This window comes from Sarcophilus harrisii, chromosome 2 (assembly GCF_902635505.1).
Source record: "Sarcophilus harrisii chromosome 2, mSarHar1.11, whole genome shotgun sequence".
Taxonomy (NCBI): Eukaryota; Metazoa; Chordata; class Mammalia; order Dasyuromorphia; family Dasyuridae; genus Sarcophilus; species Sarcophilus harrisii.
Window position 1 is genome coordinate 374,721,489 of NC_045427.1, and position 22,829 is coordinate 374,744,317.

The 22,829-nt window shown below is 37.5% G+C and overlaps 2 protein-coding genes across 10 annotated transcripts in view; one reads left to right on the forward strand and one right to left on the reverse strand.

Moving 5' to 3' along the window:
• RNF14 (ring finger protein 14) overlaps nt 1-10,018 on the forward strand; it is a 26,985-nt gene extending 16,967 nt beyond the window's left edge. For 5 of the 7 annotated variants that reach the window (XM_023505433.2, XM_031953457.1, XM_012551439.3 and 2 more), the window contains exons 6-8: nt 3,197-3,369; nt 4,424-4,554; nt 5,667-8,306. In XM_023505433.2, coding sequence (XP_023361201.1) covers nt 3,197-3,369; nt 4,424-4,554; nt 5,667-5,724 — 362 coding nt within the window. In that variant the 3' untranslated portion in view covers nt 5,725-8,306. Of the gene's footprint in view, nt 1-3,196; nt 3,370-4,420; nt 4,555-5,666; nt 8,307-8,407 lie in introns of those variants that run through there. The other 2 variants (XM_031953459.1, XM_031953460.1) reach the window with 2 other exon arrangements.
• On the reverse strand, nt 9,631-22,829 carry GNPDA1 (glucosamine-6-phosphate deaminase 1). Of its 3 annotated transcripts, none has more exons than XM_003756647.4 (7): nt 22,729-22,829; nt 20,459-20,588; nt 18,836-18,937; nt 16,016-16,198; nt 14,607-14,791; nt 11,945-12,119; nt 9,631-10,841 (listed from the first exon to the last, which is right to left on the reverse strand). In XM_003756647.4, exons 1-7 carry the CDS (start codon nt 22,795-22,797, stop codon nt 10,747-10,749), a joined length of 939 nt encoding a protein of 312 aa, XP_003756695.2. In that variant the 5' UTR covers nt 22,798-22,829; the 3' UTR covers nt 9,631-10,746. The 3 variants fall into 3 exon arrangements, with proteins under 3 accessions (XP_003756695.2, XP_031809321.1, XP_031809322.1); XM_031953461.1 differs by lacking the exon at nt 22,729-22,829 and adding an exon at nt 22,248-22,577; XM_031953462.1 differs by lacking the exon at nt 22,729-22,829 and adding an exon at nt 22,064-22,577.

A 22,829-nucleotide genomic window follows, 5' to 3' on the forward strand; every position in this document is an offset into this window, starting at 1 on the left:
GAAAATTCTACACTGTCTTCTCTTAATTACCTTACACCTTTAATTCAGTCAATAAGTCAGTCAATAAGCATTTATTCAGCACCTGCTTTGTGCCAGACACTATACAAAGTGCTGAGAATACAAAAAGGCAAAAGACAGTCCCTGGTCTTAAGCTCACAGTCTAATGAGTGAGACAACAAGCAAACTAATACGTACAAACAAACTATATACAGAATAAATAGGAAATAATTCAAAGAAAGAAGACACTAGAATCAAGAGGGGTTGGGAAAGGCTTTGTGTAGAAGAAAATGGAATTTTATTGGGGAGATGAGAAAAGAGAACATTCTAGGCATGAAGAACACCCAGAGAGAATGCCTGGAGCCAAGAGATGGAGTATCTTATTCGTGGAACAGACAAGAGGCCATTCTCACTGGATCCAAGCGTATTTGTCAGTGTGTAAGGAGGCCGGACAGGCAGGGGTGAGGGGAGGTGGGAAGGGCAGGGTAAAAATCATGAATTTTGTATTTTATACTAGGAAGGTGAAAGTCCCTGAAATTTTGAGGAGGAAAGTGATAGGGTTGGATCTGCACTTTAGGAAAATTGTTTTAGTGACTAAATGAAGGCTGTATTAGAATGGGGAGAAATAGACCAAGATAGTGAGACTGGCAGACCTACCAGCAAGCTATTTAAGGTTATAAGGCATAAGGTTATGACGGCCTGCACAAGAGTTGTGGCCATGTTAGAGAGTATCTCAATATGAGATCTCATACTTGAGAGATGTTGCAAAGATGATTTGACAGGTCTTGACAACATATTGGATATGAGGGTTGAAAGAAGTTGAAGATGATTCCTAAGTTATGAGCCTGGGGGACTGGGAGGATGGTGGTGTCCTTGACAGTAATAAGGAACTCAATTGAGGTACAGGGGAAATTTTTGGGGAGAAAAATATTGGTGATCCTCCTCTGCCAAGACTCAGCCTTGGATCATTTGCACCATCTGCTGCCTTCTCTTCTACTAATGTACTGCTGAATAGAACTGGAGAAAAATCATCAAACTGCTGGCTGGGTCTACTATAAATCATGTTATACAGTCTCACCTGGATCTTCATAGCTAATCACCTATTTCACTCACCATATAGTTTTTCCAAACTTTTTTTAATCCTTTCTCAAACCTACCATGACCATGACTTCCCCCCTCTTCTTACCTACTAAAGTGATAATCTTAACTCATATTTCACTGAGAAAATTGAGGCTATTTTCATATTTTCTACTTTATTCCAATTTCATACACAGATGTGGCATTTCTCCTTGCCAAGACAAACTTGTATATATACCAGTAAGTCTATTCTATCTCATCAACAGATTACTTTTTCTATCATCTGTATTCTTTCATCTTCATTCTCTCCTTGTCTATTGACTATTTTCCTAATGCTTACATACAATTTCTTATCTTCCCCAAAACCCTTTTTTTGTCTATCCCTGCAAGGCATTCTGATTTTCCTACTTTTTATGGCTAAACTTGAAGTATTCCATAATCACTGCTTCTGCTTCCTTTACTGTCACTTGATTTCTAGGTTTTTGTAGCAGGGAGATCATCAAGGTTGAGTGACTTGGCTGCCTGGCTTTAAACTCAGGACTTCTTGACTCCAGGTCCTCTGCTGTATCCTCTGTATTGCCTGTCTGCCCCAATCAATCATATCTAATGAATGGCCTTTTCTCCAACCTTGTACTAGATTTTTCTACAGTTTTTGACATGATCAGTCATACTTTATTCTCATGTCTTTAGGTTTTCATGATACTACTTTTGTCTGGTTCCTTTTCTTCCTACCTTATAACTCATTTCCTGGATCTTCAGATCCCAGTCACTAACTAACCTCCATTGTCCCCCAGAAATCTCTCCTGAGCCCTCTTTTTTACCTCTATTGCTATTTCACTTGGTGATTTTATCAACTCCTAAGTATTTATCTCCTTGTCTATGATTTGTCAGATTTATTTATCCAACTCTTGACTCTTTCAGACTTTCAATTTCACATCTTCACTTGTTTTAACATCTCAGATGTCCTGTAAACATCTTAAATTCAGCTTGTCCAAAACTGACCTCATTTTCTTTCTCAAGTCGTCCTCTCTTCCTAACTTAATTCAGTTACTATCATCCTCTCAGTTATCCAGGCTCACAGCTTCTGTGTCATCCCTGCTAAATCCTATCAATTCAAGCCAACATAACACCTATTTTATATATATATATATACACACACACACGTCCAGTTCTCTCCTGTATTTTTCTCCTCTGCATGTCTGGACCATTTCAATAATCTGGTTAATTCTCCACTCAGATGTCAAATTGATCTTCCTAAAACTGATCAGGAGATACACATATCCTTATATTTAGCAGTCCAGTGATACTGGCATTTTTGTTTTTCCTGTATAAAACACTCCTAGATTCTGACTTCATGCATTTTCACTGGATGGCCCCTGAGCTTATAATTCTTTTTCTTCATATCCATTTCCTGGCTTCCTTGACTTGAAGTTCTAGCTAAGATCCCGTCTTCCTACAGGAATCCTTTCCTCTTCCCTCCTAATTAGTGTTTTGTCTTATATCTCCAATTTATCTAGTGTGTATCTTGTTTGTGTGTAGTTGTCTACCCCATTAATAGATGTGAGCTTAAGAGTAGGGTCTATCAATTTTCTACCTCCAGCCCTTAGCCCAGTGCCTAATATGTGTTCTTGTTTTTCAGTCATTTTAGTTATGTCCAATTTTTTATGACTCTTTTGGGTTTTTTTTTTGGCATAGATACTGGAGTGGTGTACTGTTTTCTTCTCCAGCAAATGGCATATGACATATAGCTTGGTATCTAGAATGTGTTCAATAAATGCTTCCTATTGAGTGATAAGAAAAAAGTCAGAAAATAGTTAATGGAAAGTAGAGATAGGCTTTGTGATAGATATCCTGGTTAAACTTGGAAGTGAAAGATTAGACTTGGTGTAATACATGGTTCCATAATAGATTTTATTTCCTTTACTTTAGGCCTCTGGGTGGGCAAGGTTGAATTGATAACCAAGCAATTGATAATCAAGCAAAAATTGTGTGTATATGTATGTGTGTATATGAACACACGCACATTTGATCAAGATCTCATTGGGTGACTGAAGAATTGATAAACATGCATACTTGAACAATTGTCTTTATATAAAATATTATTTTCCTTTTCATTTTCTAGAAAAGCTAATTGACTTGAGAAATGAGTATCTTGAAGCAGATGAAGCCAATAAACGATTTTTGGAACAGAGGTATGGTAAAAGGGTGATTCAGAAAGCACTAGAAGAAATGGAAAGTAAAGAGTGGCTAGAAAAGAACTCAAAGAGCTGCCCTTGCTGTGGTACCCATATAGAGGTGAGTCTATGGGGACATATGGAGAGAATGACACAGACAAATCCTCATTTAACTGGTCCATCTGTCTCAATCTTGTTCAAGTGCACAAATTTAAAATTAGTCAAGTTCATAAAACCCTTTAGCATTTATTAAATCTAGAAGATGCAAATTTCACTATGAATAGTATTATCGTGTCTTATGTTTATATGGCACTTCACATTTTTCACTGTAGACCTCAGCTGATAAGATCATTCTCTCCTATTCACCACATAAAGGTGAACTGGCTTCAGAGGTGGTCACACTGTGGCTGTGGTCCTTGATAGGTCTATATATTATTCAAGGCCTATTTTTACCATAATCTGGCCTCTGCCACCATGTTTCTCCTGGGATACCTTACCCTGGTACCTTTCAAGTATATATTTGGGAAATAATAATGGATTTTCATATAAACCCAAACAGTTTAAATAGAAAGGGTAAACATGCTGGGAAGAAGAGAATCAAAATGCATTTTGAAGCCAATAAATAACTTCTATGTTACCTGTACTATGAATTCTGTTTCCACCTCCCCTCATCCCCCAAATTAGCTCACAGTGAACTCTACCTAATGATGTTGGTTGCCTGAATTAATCCCTATGAAAAAAATTAGAGCCAATTGTTATTGACATCCACAGAGCCATATATTGGAGTTGGAAGGCTTTTTATTATTTAATGAGATTTAAATTCATTAGAACTTAAAATTCTTCTTTTAAGTATGTATTGTCTTGTCCCTGTGTTTTTGAGTTCTAAAAGCCAGATTTTCCTTGATTTATATTGGCCATCAACCAAAAGTTTTTGTTGTAACAAGTATATGAGCACTTGTTGAAAATTTGCTTCACTTTTATAAGTTCACAAAACAATTGGCATTAAAGTGAAGTGAAATTAATAAATTGTCATTTGTAACTCCAGCGTGAAAAGAAGGAGTAAGACTGATCAAACATCTAGTAAAACTGGTTAGATGTCATGCAGTCTGTATGTGTTGTGTTCCTCTTCGATTTTATAGTATTGTTATTTCTACCTTTTCTTTCTCTCTCAGTAGAAATTAGATGGGTGTAACAAGATGACATGTACTGGCTGTATGCAATATTTCTGCTGGATTTGCATGGGTTGTCTGTCTAGAGCAAACCCTTATAGACATTTCAATGATCCATCTTCCCCATGCTTTAACCGGTATGTATTACACAGGAATGCCCTAAGGCGAGCAGTAATTTCCAGTACTTCTTAGTATAGATAAATACAGTAACCTGGACCATATCTTTTTGGTTAGGAAGCAGCTTCCTGAATATGGATTATTTTGGAGACTGCTGGGGTTCTTTTTCTTTCTTTTTTTTTTTTTTTTTTAATTTGCTACAACAGAACTTTTTAATGCTGGGGGCAGAAGTAACTCCTGTCTTTATAGGTCGTGCTATAAAGCTTTTTATGTAATTATGTTTCAGGATTTTTATAAATTGTGCTATATATGGATTTTTGTGTAATTATGTTTCAGAATAGATATTATTTGACTTGGGGTATCTGTCTAAATCCTTGTAATGACAAATTCTTTTATAATGAGGTCCTTACTTCTACTGTACTTCAGTACACTAATCAAGTTAAAAAATAATTTGAGCAGAAAACAATTGGCAAGTGTGTAATATAAGAAATGAAAGCTAAAAGGAGAGAGTTGAGGTTAGCTTAAAGTGTTGATACACTTCAGCTGCTTAATGTAGCCAAGGAATTATTCCATATATCATGCGAACCCTTAAAACATGAACGTACTTATAAAGGTGCACACAGTTAAGATCGTCCTTGATCTTGGATTGCAAAATTTGGATTCTTGAGGAAAGTACATGTTCAAATTTCTGCACTGCTTTTTAGGTTTATAAAACACTTTCCTCACAACTATTCTAAGGAAGAAGATAGGGCAATTATTTTGACCCATTTTTTAAAATAAAGAAACCAAAGGTTATATAAATTAATATACTTTTCCTAGGCCACACAACTTAGTTTCAAGAGACTAGACTTGAACTCCAGTGTGCATAATCAATGATGAATGCTTTTACAATAAAGTACATTGTGCTGCCACTGTAACAGTGCTCCAGCAAAACGCTTCCAAAACAAGTTGCATAACAAATACTTGGAACTAAGTTCATCCTTCTGTAATAACTGTTTAAAAAGTTAGAAATAAAGTTCTGCAATGGAGTTATCAGAAAGAGGGGTCAAAGATGCTTTTGAGAAAAGGAAAAGGAGTTATATTTCATTTCTTCCCAGTGCATAAAAATGCATTTTATTTTATGGTCTTCCAGGTTATTTCAAGCTGTGGATATTGATGGTGACATTTGGGAAGATGAGATTGAAGATTAGTTAAACTACTTTATTGCTCAAAGCTATAGAAGTGGAATGGTTTGCCCTATTCTTTTGTCAAGTACAGTGTGTAACCCTGCAGGAGGTTTAGAGAACCATTCATTCTTCCCATATAGGAAATGTGGAAGAACATGGTTTTATTTTCATTTTCTGCTGATTAAGGCACGTGTATAATTTTCCAGTGTTGTGTAATGTGAACAATTATAAGCCAAAGGTTTTGGAAAACATTAGCAAAAACTAGAAAAGGTGTTCAATATCATAATGTGCCCCAGGTTCTGAACTATAAATGTTTTCTTTGTTACCCAGGCTCAAAAGGAGAAGGGATCAAAATGATAATTTTTTAAAGGCCTTTTTCTTATCTCTAAGGCATCTTGCTCTTGAGGGCATCAAATCAAAAGCACATTCCTTGGGGTTATTTCCCATTGGAGCCACTCAGTACTACTATTTATACTCTAGGGGATACTGTTAAAGCATAGCTTAATATGTGCTCTTACCCTCCATTTCCAGGTCACATACCTGCCATATCAGTTCCAGAAGTAGGAATCTTAGTTCCTGCTAAGTTGATATAGTTGAAAAGTGATAAAGTTCTAAATTTTCAGTTGATCAGATCTTCCAGTAGCCTCTTGTGCTTCTGGATTTTAAAATGAAAAGAACATTTGGACATTTTCCCAGTTTATCTGAAATAACTTTTTTTCCCTGGTATCACAAGTATTTGTGGATCATATAAAACCAATTTTCTTATTTATTGATCCAACGTATTTGGGCCAAACGGTAGAGTTCAGTGAATTGTTATGGAATCAGAAGAACATGAGTGAATTCCTTCACTTTTAAAATTATGATTTATATTTTACTCTATTTCATTTTTATTTGCAGTAAAATTAAACAGTGACTTTCCTCACTCACCTACTTCCCTCCTAGCCTCTCTCTCACACACACCTTTTTAGTTGGGTTAGTGATTTATGCAAACTGATCTTAATATTATCCTGAGCAAAGCATATTATGAATGAAATCAATGAGGCAGAGGGAGAGGTTTCTTTTAGTTAAATCTAAGGGGGGGGGGGGGGTAGGAAAAACAGATATGGGAAAAATAGGTTTCCAAGGTGAATAAAAATAATATTTTTAGTTATCTGCTGCCTGTGACTGTTTAGAATGTTATTCCCCTGTTAGTTGGTAATCAAGGTGATAGTTCTAACTCTGACTTTGAATTCTGCTTTTGAAAACCATACTTTCTGCAATGATTTAGAGTTTTTAGTTTGAAATACATTGCCTTGATATTCAGTTTTTGCAAACTTTTAGAAAGCAACTGGTTTTTTCCTCCTGTAGCTTGGTAGGAGTGACGTGATAGCATAGTTACTATAAACTTTCAAGTAAATTTTTCTGTCTGAAGGCCCACAGTAGCTTCATTTACTGTTTGTGAAGCAAGTCCTTTTTCATCTGCATGCAACTTAATAAAAATAAAATTAGCATTTTTGTTTTACTGTGATTATAGGGTTACATTTTGGACCATATAGCTTTTAATTGGCAATAGAATTGTTAGCTTTCCTTTAGGTGATTTGTTTATGCACCCCATGTTAAGAAAGGGTAATTTGGCCATCTATTAGCTATCATGAGCTAAGTTCTTGCCAATTCAATCCTAAAGCAATTTGTCCACACTAGATAAATGGGTATAATAATTGAATACTTAGGAAGAAGGCAAATAAAATCATAGAATGATCCTGTTTTTTCCCTGGACTTCTTATTGGAGTTTCTAGGATCTGTGTTTTGATAAAAACTTAATGTTTTCAAGAACAGTACCTTTTACATATATTAAATTCACTTTTTAAAAATAAATTACAATAAATGTGAATTCAGACAACATTATCTGGTGTATATTAGTGTGGCTGCTGAGTGAAAAAAGAATTAAGTTCTGGTTTTTAAGCAACAATTGGTCCCTTCAGATTGGGTGCTTAAATCTGTTAAATTATCTGATTTTTCCAAATTATTGTATTAGTTGAGGCCACTGCATAAAATACACTATTATGAGTAGAAGCAGGGAAGCTCTCTTTTCGTGTGACGTATGAGAGTACTTCCAAATGTAATAGAATGTTCTAAGATTTAAAGTCTTTACCCTTAACCATAGACATTGGAAGTAGAGAATATTTTTTGGCATGATTTATAACTTAAGTTTTAACATGGCTTCAACTTTTAGCTTCTACTTGTTTTATTAAGTGACTGGAAAAAATAAGATACTGATTTTTATGGGTGGGAAATGCTTTGAAAAGATTCTTCATCTAGAAAGTAGGTAGTAGAGAAAAGAAATTTTATTTATATTTATAGTTTGGTTTCATGAAAGCCTGGTTCCTGAGCTTAACTGAATCCTGCTTAACTGAATCCCAATAAAAACTTCTGAATATTTGTGACAGAAATGATATCCTTTTCAGAATTATTGCTGTTTATTAAGCCTAACACAGTGGTTGGAAAAAAAAAAAACCATATCCCTCTTAATTTTGGTTAAAAAAAAAAAAAAAGGTGTGAGTCTAGTTCTGTTAAAAAGTGATAATGTAATCTACAAATGAATAAATACTTTATTTTAAAAAAGCAAATTTTAGAAGGCTCTCCACTTTCTCAGGAGATTTCCATTGGCTGCTTACATGGTATGTGTTATCAACATAGTGTAATTGTTGCTTTTTTTTTTTTGTCATAGAAATGTATAAGGTCATCCTTCCCTTCAAGCAGCATTTTTCCCTAAATAAGCCAAGATGAATGGTAGACAAAAATTACCTCAATCACCTAAAACAGTGGGTTTGTCCAGATTCAGTGAAAATAGAGCCTGCTTCAGGTTTTGAGGCCCACGTTTACTCTTATTCCATGAAAGGAACTGAAAATGATAATCATTTTAAGAATGCAGGTGTATCCAACATAAACATGTTTTAACCTCAGCCTCTTGCTCCTGATATCAGTATTTTCCAAAGCTCCAACAGATTTTCTGGAATTACTGTATTATCGTAGTATCATAAAGACATCATTTAAGGAACATTGTACACAGCAAAGCTACCTTTTCCTGGAAAGATTGAAGTTCATGAGGACAGAGTCCAGCCCTTACAGTTTTAAACCCTGAAATTTGAGTGGTAGCAACGATCTCCAAGCCAGATTCTAAAACTAATAAAAACTTATTAAATACGTTTTGAACTCACATGATGACAAAAAATACCAAAGTTTTGAGTGCTTATTAACAAGTATCACCAGTTGAAGGCATGAGCCTCTGTAGTGGTAAAATTTAGCAGGATGATGATTGAGCATAACTGATGCAATCAGCTGACAATCCATTCAATTTCCTCCCTAACTTCTCTACCTATCCCCCCATGTTGTGTATATACATACATGGAATAGAAACTAAACTTTGTGATTTAATTGGAAACTTTCCCTGCAACTTAAGTCTTAGATGCTCCCAGGTTTATGTAACCACTAAGTCAGGAGCAGGCTTTAAAGCCAGCTCTTCCCACTATGCCACAGAAGAACAAAAAGATGATTACCTTACTAAAAGAAATTTTAAACTGATTATGAACATAGGATCATAGGATTTACAAGTCTAAGAAGCCCAGTAGATAATTGCCCAAGGCTGTGTAGCTAACCCAGGTGTTGATACATATACTCTTACGTATGGGCCAACTCATACTGTACTACTATCACATGCTCCAAATCTTAGCATCTGTCACTGCATTTACAACCTTGGACAAGTTATGCCTTATTTTTAAAATCAAGGGAGTTAGTAACGTAGGTAGCTTCTTTTGTAGAGGTCATTTTGTAGAGTTCTGAATGACAAGTATGATTTTTGAATCTCTAAATTTATATGAAAAATGAGTAGTTTTACAACTACTTGCAACCATGTCAGTGATTTTTGTGCAGGAGGATTAAAGAGGAATTTCATTACTCTTCATGTTCCATTAGAAAATACTGAATTTAATAGAAAATATCACATTGTAAATAAATCCATTTATCCATTAGCTTAAAACAGAATTTTACTAATCAACATAAAAACTTAACATTGAAATACAAGTAGAAAACACAGTATTCAAAAGTTCTGTCAGAGGCACCTGAATCACTCACAGGATTTCTTCCCCCCAAAATGGAGCCAACAGCAGCTTATCATAGGCACATAAAAGATTAGGTAGTAAGAACGAATGGAATGAATATTGCTGTCTTAATAGTGGAATGAGCAATGGTGGAAATTACCATTGTGTCTATTCTTTAAGAGGGACAATCGCATAAAATGTCCTATCATCAGCAAATTATATGTGGAGTACCTGTTTAGTCATCCCTAATGGAAAAAGGTTCTAGAGGGCAGAGCCTATATACCTGATACATCTTCCTATCTCAGTGCTTAGTACATTGTCCACAAGGGGGGTGATAAATGTTCACTGAATGATTATTACATGACAGCAAAGTGCATAGGTATTTTAAATAAGAGTGGGTAGACTTTGACAGCCTTGCACTCAGTACAACATTCACATTCTGCTACTAAATCCAATATTAAGGAGTAAGAGATTTGCTGTGAAAGAAAAAGGAAAAAAGCTGTTTCTCTCTTGCCCACTTCACCTATATACTTGTCACTCACTAATCCTGTTAAGTTCAGTGTCTACTTTCCCCAGGTGTACTCTTTCATATGCTGCCAGAGATGACTTCTAAATAGAACGAATGTTCATACTTTTTCCTTGTACAGTGGGCACAACTTTTTAAAAATGTTTACATTAGGCATTTCTATCTTCAACTGTCCCTTATTTAGCAGGTAGAAATGACAAGCAGAAAACAGGCAATAACATACTTCATAGAAAATCAAATTACAGTACAAACACACCCATTTTTGTAAGCGTCTGTCTTTTTAGCTGAGTACATACTCATCTACACTTTTTCATCAAAGCCAGATAAAACATTATTTGGAGTGGGCATAGAAGTAGTATTTGATCAATGAAATATTTTTGAGGGAACAGATCTTTAGGAAAAGTATATCTTTTTGAGGGATTGACAGCTGGTTCTGAGGGCAAATTAGTCACTGTATGGTTTCTTGGAAGACTGGCTTTTCTCTGTTTCTTTCATACTGTACAGTGGTTCCACTAGTTTGTTATGAACAAGCATCAATCCTACAAAAAAAAAAAATGGTTAGCTTAAGTTGAGGCATACCAGTTGGGGTTAAGTGACTTACCCAAGGTCACACAACCAGGCAGCGTTAAGTGTCTAAGACCAATTTGAACTCAGGTCCTCCTGACTTCAGGGCTGGTGCTCTATTCATTGTGCCACCTAGCTGCCCCTCACATAGTCATTTTCAAAGCCTATAGCCAGAAGCAAATTTTTTTTCCAATGTCTTCTAAAATAACCTTTCAGGTACGAATTGTATGTACACTGTCCCAAAAGGCTTCAGTACATTTAGTGCATTTACCTTATATGTCTATTTCTTATATATAACTACCAAGTTACATTTTAAAATAGCAAGTCATGAAACTTTTTCAGGGTGGTAAGAACTGCCCAAACTTTAAAAATTCAATCACAAAATCTCAGCATCAAAAGGACTCAGTAAATCTAGTCCATATCTGAACAGAAATACCCATCTATCTTGAAGATTCTGCTTGAAGACTATCTCTGCTCAGAGATGTTCTGAAGAAGTGGACAACATAATGAATTTGCACCTTCTGGATTTAGTTTCTTTATGCAGGCTAAGATTGCACTGCTGGTGGTTTCTCTAACTTTGCAATCTAATATCACCAGTTCTCTACTGGCCTAGCCTTCAAAGAACCCAGGGTTAGATGCACACTGTGATGAAACATCTGAGTAGGATTCTGGTATAAGGTATATATAAATATGGATTTTTCCCACAATCACTTTGCTTAAACTGAAGTTGCAGTGCCTTTATATCATGTGAAAAGTCCTAGGGCACTTAGTCTATTATCTTAACTTGGGTTAAGTTAATAACCCAACATCTAGCAATGTCAGGCACTGAATCTAACTGAAAACTGAGAATCCTTACTGCAAGAGAATTAGATGGTAGCCTTTTATTCATATTTGTGATGTTTTAACTTTATAATTCTTTACATACTTAAAAAAAAATCTTCACTTTCTTGAACATTTAGCTCCTGTGAACTTATAAAAGTCAAACCCTTAGTGAGAGATAAGACCTGCAAAATCAGACATTGAAACAGCCAAAAGTTGGAAAGTAATTTCCCCCTTTAATTTCCATATCAATCCTCACCTTGGAAATACTTAACAGTTTTCACTTTAAGCTCCAATGTAGCATCTTCATCACACACAAACACTGCACGGGGGTGCTGCTGGAAGGCAGATACAGTCCACATGTGACTTATCCCCTCCTCAATAGCCTTGTGCAATGCAAATGCTTTGTGGGCTCCCGTAATTAAGATCATGACCTAGAGTTTGGAAAACAAGTGTAGCATTTAAAAAATAGACAGGGAATCATGACATTATTAAACCATTTCTCTTGAGCCTATTTGCCAAAGTAGGGGGATTGGAATAATGCTCAGTTTATAACATCCTAGAATGTTAATAGCAAATAAACTGATATTTATGCCACTGATACCATACCATACCAACAGCTGGAGTGCTGGAATTAGGAATGACTTTCATGTACGAAGGCATTAGAGATTTGAAGAAGGCTATTTATAGGTGAGAAGAAAAGCAGTTGCTTCTTGAGACTGTGGATAGGATACTATCATCTTCACTTGAATGACCAATTATAGAGAAGATTCCCATATAGATACAGGTTGTACTAAATTGAGGCAAAGGTTCCTTCTAGCAAAAGCATCTATGTAGTTCTGTTGAATTGGGGAATAAGGAAGATCTGGGTTAAAACCTCATTTTTTTGGCACTGTTTGACCATTTGAAAAAATGAGTTTACTTCTCTGCCTTAGTTTTTTCATTTGTAAAATGGGGATAACAGTGCCTTTAATACTTCTTTCACATGGTAAGGAGGCTCAAATGAGTCAATGTATGTAAAGCACTTTGCAAATTTTAAAGTGCTATATAACTGTCAATTATCACTTATTTATGTGAAGAGGCTATGGACACTTCCAAGGCAAAAACATCTCTTCAACCAGTTCTGACAATAAACATTGCTTCCAGTAAGCAAGGTGTTCCCTTGGCTTCCAAAATTTTACAAGCTATAAAACGGATGCTTTTACTGTTTGCCTACCTGGAAAAAAAACTATAAAGGGGTTAGAGTGGCTGTAAAATCCCAAATCCCAAAAGGTGTAGCACCTAGTCAACAATAGGATAGTAGATACTTTAATGCCTACGAAAAAACATTAGCCAATGGGCTTTTCTTGTATATAAAATTTTTTATTTTCAATTTTGTAACCAAATTTCATGACCCAAATATCAGAACTGAAACTTTTAAGGGCAACTACAAAGAAAGGGATAACACAATAGCTCTTCTGTTTTGCTTCCTAGTGCATTCTGAGATTCAAAAATAATAAGAGGACTGGGGGGGAAAACTGGACAAGCAAGCAACATGTGCTTGCTTTAGAACTCTGTAACACCCAAGTATTCTCAATTCCAGGCAACACATACTAGTCAGTACTGACCATTCAAATCAGGAGCTGAGGCAACTTGAAGACTTGAGCTTTTGGATCTGATTTACTTCATTAAATTTTGTTTTATATAAAGTAATTATAATGAATAAATGAAATCCAAAGATCCTTCCAACTTAAAAAAAAAAAAAAAAATTCAACAACTCAAGTTCAGAGTCCCTAAAACTTTGGGCCCTTCCACCTTCCCCCCCCAAAAAAAACCCTTTTATCTTGATATATTCTTACATCATGGCTCTAAATACATATTTCTGTCTTAAAATAAAAATAAAAAAAAAAAAAAACAGCAGTAGTTGAAGTGATTTTGTGCCATCTAGGGATGGTGTAAACTTGGAAAGAAGTTAGGTTTTCCAATTTTCTAGTGAGGCTTCTCTTCATCAAGGCATAGTTATGACATCATTTTGCAATGCTAGGCAGAAGAAAGGTTTTTAAGGTATTAACATTTTACATTCTTTGGGGGGGAGGGAGGGAGGGAAGGAAATGCAGTGTCAATGGGGCAGCTAGGTGTCAAAGGGGACAGAGTACCAGCCCTGAAGTCAGGAGGACATGAATTCAAATATGGTCTTAGACACTTAACTTCCTACTGTGTGACCCAGGGCAAGACATTTAACCCCAATTGCCTCAGCAAAAAAAAAAAAAAAAAAAAAAATCTGGGTCAAATGAGCCCCACCCAAAGTTTAAAACAGTGGGGGAGGGGGGAAAGGCAAGAATTTTCTCCTTTGCAAAAGGTTGAGAAGATTCCTTGATATAGTGTATTTAAGATAAACTATTCAATTGGAAGATCAAAAATGTTTAAAGCCACTTCCTGGTGAAGATCTATCAAGAATTACAATAAGCATCCCCGAAATTTTAAAGTCTTGTATTTGCAATACAAGAATTATCTTGAAAACAAACCGAACATATACCTATTTGGAAGGTTATAGTAATTGGAATCCAATCCAATTAGCCCTATTCACATTTGTCCCTCCAAATCACTGGATAAGACGCAGGTATCTGCTGGAAGAAAGTAAAACTTCCCCCAGTACAGACTTGAAATATAGTTAAAAAAAAGACAAAACAAGTATCATAGGCTCTGAACTTGTTCTATCTCATGTGCCAGCATCAAATCCCATGTGGTGTAATTATACACCCTTGATTCAGAAAGAAACATCAAAACACTATAAAACAGAGGGCAGTATCCTGTGAGTCTGCCAGAGATGTGTCCAACATTATTCTGGATGAGGAAGGAGGAGGTATCTTACGCTTAAGAAGCCCTGACCTATGGACAAGGCTCTCAGAAGATGCGTTAAAGAGATCCAGCTATCATCTCACCTCTCTGGCATCCATGACTGTACCCACACCAACAGTTAAAGCCATCGTGGGGACTTTTGAGAGATCTCCATCGAAGAACCGGGAATTGGCTAAGATAGTATCCATGGCCAGAGTTTTCACTCTAGTTCTAGACACCAGACTTGACCCAGGCTCATTGAAGGCAATGTGACCATCAGGACCAATACCTGCACAGGAAATAGGAGGCATCAGAAAGACACGAACCATACTTACCAATAGGGAAGATTAGCCTAAATTGTCAAAATCACACCATGACTCACTCATCTAAGAGCCATCAAAGGAACATAGCTATTTTGTGGTAGACCTTGGCAAACAGTGTCTGCTTCAGTTTTTTCATTTTATTAAAGTGGAAAAAACACCACCTCTATTTCACAGATCTAATTTAAAGATCAAGATGAGATTAATCACTTTTCAAAAAAGTTAAAATCTTGATACAAATATACAACTCTATAATTTATTACTAAATACGATATATCCTGGTTATATAAGTGACAACACTGCCTAGCACAGTAAATTTTCAGACAATGAGTCAAGGCTGGCCCACTGCAGATCATTTTAAAAATTTATTTCATTAGTTTATAAAGATCAAAATGAGTCTCAGAGTTCATAATACTGGAGAAAAAAGGGTGTGCCGGTTATTGAAAGAAAACATGCTATGTGCATGCACACATAAGGTTGACTGTTATGTTACAAAATAATTCACCTAAGCCATCCTTTGCTCCTAGGCAAGCAATGTATTCTGACCATTTGTGTGTCATACTCCTTGTTAGGTAAATTCTGGAGGTATAAAACATCCAGGAAACAAATTATGCTTATCCTCCAAACTTTTTTCAATTTTTTTTTTCCCAAAAGGCAAATACTTCCTGCCTAATCCTTCCATAACTTAGTAGTTGAAAATTTATTCTCTTCCCTTGCCCCCAAATCTATTTGGTGGAGAAATTACTGATGCCTTTTTTGTTTTGTTTTAATTTGTCAAGTATGAGACAGGTGTCATCTAGCTGCCCCCACTCTTGATATCTTGGAGCACATTAGAATTGCCACACCACATGAGTCAGGCATGAATGATACAGAGTTCCAAGAACTAGGATAGAGCATCCCTGTCCTTCCTATCCTCAGACTTTTTATTCATTTTTATATTTATTTCATTTTCTTATTCTGTTATTACTGCAAATGGCTGGGAATAAACTTAAGGAATTTATATAACTTTAGAACACAGGACTATAGGTTATCTAGTCCATAACCCTCATTTTATAAAGATAAGGAAGCTGAAGCCCAGAAGTCAAGTAATTTGTCCAATGTAGCAATAATGGAGACACAGTCAGGATTTGAAACCCCCTCTTCTGACTCCAAATCTATTGCTTTTTCCATGGCACCATCAAGTTTTTCCTCACCTCCAAGAAAAAGCTCAATTCCTCCAGCTTCCTTTATCTTCTCTTCAAAAGCATCACATTCTGCCTGTAGATCAGCTGCATTTCCATCCAGAATATGGGTGTTTGTAGGACAAATATCAATGTGTTTGAAGAAGTTGTTCCACATGAAGGAGTGGTAGCTTTCAGCATGGTCCCGTGGGAGACCTAAGAAGCCACAGAATCATTGTTACCTTCCTGCCCTTTCCCAAAAGTAATTTAAAGGCCACTTCATAGAACCAATCAATCAACAGGTACTTATTAAACCCTTAACTGTTGGTTAGGTGAGTACACGCACAGTAAATTATGGTAGAGAACAGAGTAGCACCTGGGGATTGAGTTAGAAGAAACCCCATCTGACTCAACCTATAGCTGACAAAGAATACCTTCTATAGCTTTCCTGACAAGTGATTATCCAGCCTCTCCTGAAAGCCCTCCAATGAATAGAAGCTCAGTACCTATTGAGGCAACTTACTCCATTTTTGGAAAGTTCTCCATTGTTATAAATGTTCCTTGTTGAGCTAAAATCTGCTTTGTAGCTTCCACTCACTGCTTCTAGCTCTGCCCTCTGGGTCCAAGAAGATGAAATTGAAGCCCATTTTCACATTACATGTTTCAATTACTTGAAGAGAGGTATCATGTGCTTTTCTAAGTCTTCTCTTCTGCATGCTAAACCAAATTCAGCCCATCATGTAGCATGATGTTTTTTTACCCTCTGGCTTACCTTCAAGTTTATCAATGTCCATTGGTCAATCATCAAGTATTTTATAAGTGCCTACTTTGTGCCAGGAATTACAAAACAGAATATCGTTACAAAAGAGTCTTTGTACTTAAGGACAAGGGACTTGTATTTTACATATTCACAGATAAGCTAATATAAGATGCAAACAAACACACATACACACATATACAAAATTAGGGGTGAGGAGAAGCCTAGGGAAGAATACAAGAAAATCTGGAAGAGTTGCTTCAAGTGGAATTTGAGCTAAACCTCAAAGAGAGGTAGGATTCCAAGAGGAAAAAGGAATGCATCTAGCTATAGGGACAGGCTGGGCAAAGATACAGAATGTTGTGTGTGGACCACCAACTTAGTTTGGCTGCAACATATTGTATGTAAAAGGGAGAAATGATGAATATATAATTAGCCTAGAAATACAGACTACTGCCAGACTGTTAAGGGCTTTAAACACCAGAGGAAATTGCATTCTAGAGAGAACTGGAAGCTAGTGAAGTTACTTGAGCAGGGAGATGACATGGTCAGATTTGTGCTGCTTTTAGGAATTATCACTTTGTGAAGAATGTTTTGGAGAAAGGAGACTGCATGCTAGAAAACTAGTCAAAAAGGTATTAATTTCAGTGGTCCAGGTAAGAATCATTTGAGAGCCTGAATTTGGTGGCTTTGTAGTGAGCAGAGAGAAGTGCATGAATGCAAATGAGGTTAAAGAGGTAGAAATGATAAGATTTGGCAACTAATTGGTTTTGAGAGGAGAAGAAAAGAGAATTATTTTAAAGTTGTACACCTGGGTAGATGAGTGGTGGTGCCTTAAAAAGAAATGTTAGGAGAAAGTGAATTAAACAGAGCCAGGAAAAGTATACACACAAAGACTACAATGTAAAAAACAAAAAAACATACAACAGAACAACTATTAAATGTTTTGAAATTATAAAGAACAAACTTGGCCAAAACCCTTCTTCCTACTCTGCCAAAGTTGAGATTTGCATTTGTGGAACAGGAAAATAGAGACAATGTACAGCACAAAAGATGTTAAGCCAAAATCTATTTCAAGAAAAATAGGGAGAAGGAATGATAAAAGGGGCAAACTCCAGAAGGGGGTGCAATACTAGATTGGTAGAATATTTGACACTGAAAAGGACAATAGTGCAAGGTATTCAAGTTGACCAGTTAACTGAAAGGTCAAGTTTTTCAAGAGAAGCAAATGAGGTTAGAGTCTAGGAAAAGGGCTGGAGGGACCAAGATTGTAAAGTGGAATAAGACAAGAGGTTATAGTTGGATAAAGGAATTTCAGAGTTTGGAATTGAGGAGCTATAGGACACTTACGAATGATGAGTGATGTGTATAGCTAAGGTAGGGTAAAGGTAAAGATTAATGGAATCGATGTTAATAAATAGGGAAGCAAAGTCCAAAAATGTGGGGTCCAGAATTATATATACTATGCTCCATAAGTAATGGGGAAAGTATGGTTTTTCTGAGAAAGATCTGGGGCTTCTAGTGGCCTGCTAGCTCAATGGCAGCCAAATGAATTAATGAGATCTTAGGCTGCACTGAGATAAATGTAAGGTCTAAGATCAGGCAAGTGATAGTCTCTATCCTCTGCCCTGATCAGACCACATCTACTTTAAACACCAGGGGTCAAGAAGCTCTGGGACTCTTTCAGAATAATGTTTTTAAACTCCTATGATAAAATATATAGGATTACAATGCAAAACAATTATAATGCAATGCAGTTTTCATAATATTTTTTTAAAATCAAGTTAATGGACCCCAGATTAAAGATTCCTCCTCTAAAAATACTCCTGTGTATTAAATATCTGAAGCAGAAAGTTTTAAAAGTTGACACTCCTTATTTACTATATACCATTTCCAGAAAAAGAGAGCACAAAGTTCAGTTGCAGACAACTATGCTATACATGCTACCTAGCACGCCTAGGCCTTAAACCCCCATTATCTCTGTCATTCACATGACTAAAAGACCTTTTCTACCTGGGAGTATCAAACTAAGGTCAGAAAGCTGCCATTGCCTCAGATACCATCTTCCCACCCTAGGCCCTTGAAAAATCACTTACCTACATACTCATCCATATTAAATGTCTTCACATACTTGAAGGAGAGGTCTCCATTCTTATAATATTCAATCAGCTTCTTGTAGCACTCAAGAGGGGTGCTCCCTAGAAGGGAAGTCAGTGAGTGATCCTTCTAGGTGTAGGGGTTTGTTAGCATTGCCCAGAAGCCAAAATAGCAACCTGAAAAAAACTTTTCTTGGGACCACACCTATCCTAGGTCAGATCAGAAGCCCCTTCTCCTCTTTCTAACTAAGAAAGTCTGATTGAAGGAAATTCTCAACACCTTTGTCTTCACTGCTAGGTAATCTCTAGTTGAAGTTCAAATTCACCTCAATTCTAGTTTTTCATGTGATTGCGTATTACACAATTTAACAGTTTTATGTAGCATACTGTCCGCCCTCTCCCCCCCAACTCCAAGTTCTCTTTCCCCTGTGTAGGCAGGTAATGTCTGGTTTCTCTTGTATTTTCCACAGTACAGAACTGTCTAGTCACATACCAGGCATAAGGAAAAGATTGCTTTGTATAGTTATTTTGGGCTCAAGTGATCTCCACTGAGACCCAGACTTTCCTACTACCTTTATTCCTTAAGAGAATAGTTGCTCAAACTCTATAGCTTTTGGCCATCAGCTCCAATGACACTGAGATTTCTGAGAAATGTCCTTGGGAACAAAGAAAGCTCTTGTCCCACAAATATAGGTGAGGAAAACCAGATAAGGGAGCAGAAATGGCTGAATATAAAATCCATCCTCACTGTAAAAGTAATTCAGTGTTCAAACCTTATGTCTGGTAAGTCAGTAATTCTATAGAATCCGTTTTGAAAGGTTTGCCAAGCACTTTGCCCATTTTGTTCTCCCTCACACAACTCTTGAGATAGGTGCTAATATGATCCACATTTTTTAGATAAGGCTCAGAGCTTAACTTACCCAGTCATTCAGCTAGTTATGTATCTAGTTGTAAGATGTTGCAGCTTTAATCCCGTACCAGCCTAGTCTGAGTTCCAGTAAGTAAGATCTGTCATGTTTCCCTCTTATTTCTTGACAAAGTGCCTAAAGTAACGTGCTTTTTTTTTAAGTTTTGTAAGCTCAATGAAGCTCTTAGATTAATCCCAAGTTTCCCCTACCATCCTCCACTCCAAAATACCCAGCAAACTTTTATATCTTTGCCCATAAAATAGCATCTCAGCTATTTTAATCTAGACTGTAATTTGAGCAATATTTGGTGGGGGGCAAAGAAGCACCACATGGCTAGAAGAAAAAAGGATGTGTTTTGAATATGAGCTTTTCTATTCCTAAGGGAAGCTAACCCTTATAACTTGTAACTTTCTTATAACTTTTCAGTTATAAGTTAGTATAGCTATACAAGCTCAATCAAAAGAGCAACAAACGATTATTATTCTGGAATGATTTAAAATGTCATGTCTGGAGGCACAGATCGTTTAATGAGCTCTGAAAGTTCCTTGCAGTCCTCCCCACAAACTTTAGTGTTTTGAGAACTTCTACAGAGTAAGAAATAAAAGGAATCCCAAACCTTTTTGCTGACTGAACAAAACTCCCTGGACTTCTAGATATCTCATCCTCTCCCCTTATACTACTCCATCACAGCTCTCAAAAGGACCTTGTGACTTACCTGTAGGAAGCCCCAAGGTGAAATACCTATCAGGCCCTGGATGAAACTGGATGATTCGATTTCTAATGTATTTGGCAGCCCATTCACTGGCCTGAAGATAATTTTCTAGGATAATGAGTTTCATGGTGCCCTGTATGGGGATTTACCAAAAAATAAATAAGAGACAGCTGAAACAAACATTTCCCCCTTAGAACAGCCAGCAAGGAAACCCCAGGGAGTTCTGATCTATAATCTACTACAATCCTCTCATCCTGCTGCCAGGAGAGGCATTCTACTATGCTCACCCACACATCTAGCAGGTCCATCCCACTAGTCCTCATGACTTGCCAAGAATGGGAACAAAAGACCCTAGAGACAACTGCTTAAGGTAGGATATCCTTAAAAATAATGGATCGAATATAAATAGCATTTCCACGCATCCTTAGAATGAATGAGGCAACAAATGCCTTCATGGAGAAAAACTTTCCAACAATTAAAAGTTGGAACAACTTGTTCCTTTAAGTAGTGAGTTCCTAGATATCTAAGCGGAGGTTAATTAACCAGCAAACATTACTAAATACTTAGTATGTGCCTCGATATTGGGGTACAATGTTCCTGGCTTCATGGACCTTATTGTGTCCAGTTCGTTATGGAAAATATGCATGCAAGAAACTAGGCATTGATCCACACTTAACACTGTACACCAAGATAAGGTCAAAATGGGTTCATGACCTAGGCATAAAGGATGAAATTATTAATAAATTAGAGGAACACAGGATATTTTACCTCTCAGACCTGTGGAAGGGGAAGGACTTTATGACCAAACAAGAACTAGAGATCATTACTGATCACAAAATAGAAAATTTCGACTATACCAAACTGAAAAGTTTTTGTACAAACAAAACTAATGCAGAAAATATGCATGCATCTGGAAGTAGGTTAACCTAAAGCCTTTACAAACTCCAAGATTCTAACTCAAATATCCTTATCTAGAAAAAATGATTTCACTAGTCACTTCCTCAAGCAGGCAGTATACTCTAACTTCCTCTACTCCACATTGGCATTCAAACTCTGGTCTCCTTTCTAAATCCAGCACCCCATTCCAAACTCATTTGTGAGAGATTTAAGGGACTGGGCTGATCTGGGGGAGAGGGTGGGGGGTAAGAGGTGAAAAATTGGAACAAGAGGTTTGGCAATTGTTAATGCTGTAAAGTTACCCATGCATATAACCTGTAAATAAGACTATCAAAAAAAAAAAAAAAATGGGGGGACTGGGCTGGAAGTACAGTTCTAATTTTAGAGGTGGTGTGGAGTCTAGAATCTGGAGTTGGAACAAATGATGTCAAAATCCTGGCTCTGCTCTTTACAGAGAGCTAGGAAGTGAGCAGCAGATAAGACTCATCTTCCCGAGTTCAAGTGTGGCAAATACTAGCTATTTGACTGTGGGCAAGTAACTTAAAACTGCCCCTTTCCTCATCTGTAAAATGACCTGGAGAAAGAAAAGGCTAACTATTAGTGTCTTGACCAAGAAAATCCCAAACGGGGTCAAAGAGTAAGTCAGGACTGGACAACCACAAAAGCTGCTCTTTGCGACCTTGTGGAAACTCCCTCTCTGTTGTCCTTTACCTGTTAAAGGAGAGACTGGACAGGATGACCCAAGACTTACACCTGGTTCTGTAACAGCTCAAAGGATGATTATGTGACTCAAGGTACAAAAGGTTGTAACACTTGTCCATCTCCGCGCACATGTATGAGTCATACAGAACAATTTCTGTGGCACCAACGGACTAAATAAATGGAAACTTATTACCATGAGCAATGTCTTTTTCTTTTTAAATCTCCCTCGCTCAGCACCGTGCTGTCCGACGCTCCCTGACGCTAATTTGGAGTTTTCCAGGCGAGGAGTGTGGAGCGGCTTGTCATTCATTTGGCATAAGAGGACACTGAGGCAAACGGCTTTAAGGGCCTTGCCCAAAGTCCCTCTGCTGGACTGACTCCAGGCCGGACGCTTTCCACCTAGCATCCCACCCGGGGCATGCGCTTGTAGACTCTGAAGGGACCGCTAAAGTGCACAAGCAGGAGGAAAGGGCCGCTTCCTTCCCCTGGCCCCTCCAGCTTCTCCCTCACTCCGGGGCTGAGACGTAAAGCCCAGCATCCAGGCCCCCCCCCTCCCCCGCCCCGGGTCTGCGGCTCCCCGCCGCTCCGGGAGAGGCTGGGGCTGCCCGCCCCCGCCCCCGGCTGCCTTAGCGCACTCCCGGCCGGCCCCCGCACGCGCCGCGCGCCGCACTCACTGGTCCCCGCTCCGGGCTCCCGCGACGCCGGACTCTGCCGAGCAGCTCCTCCCGCGGAGCTCCAGTCATATGACTCTCGGGTCACGTTGCAGGGGATGCTG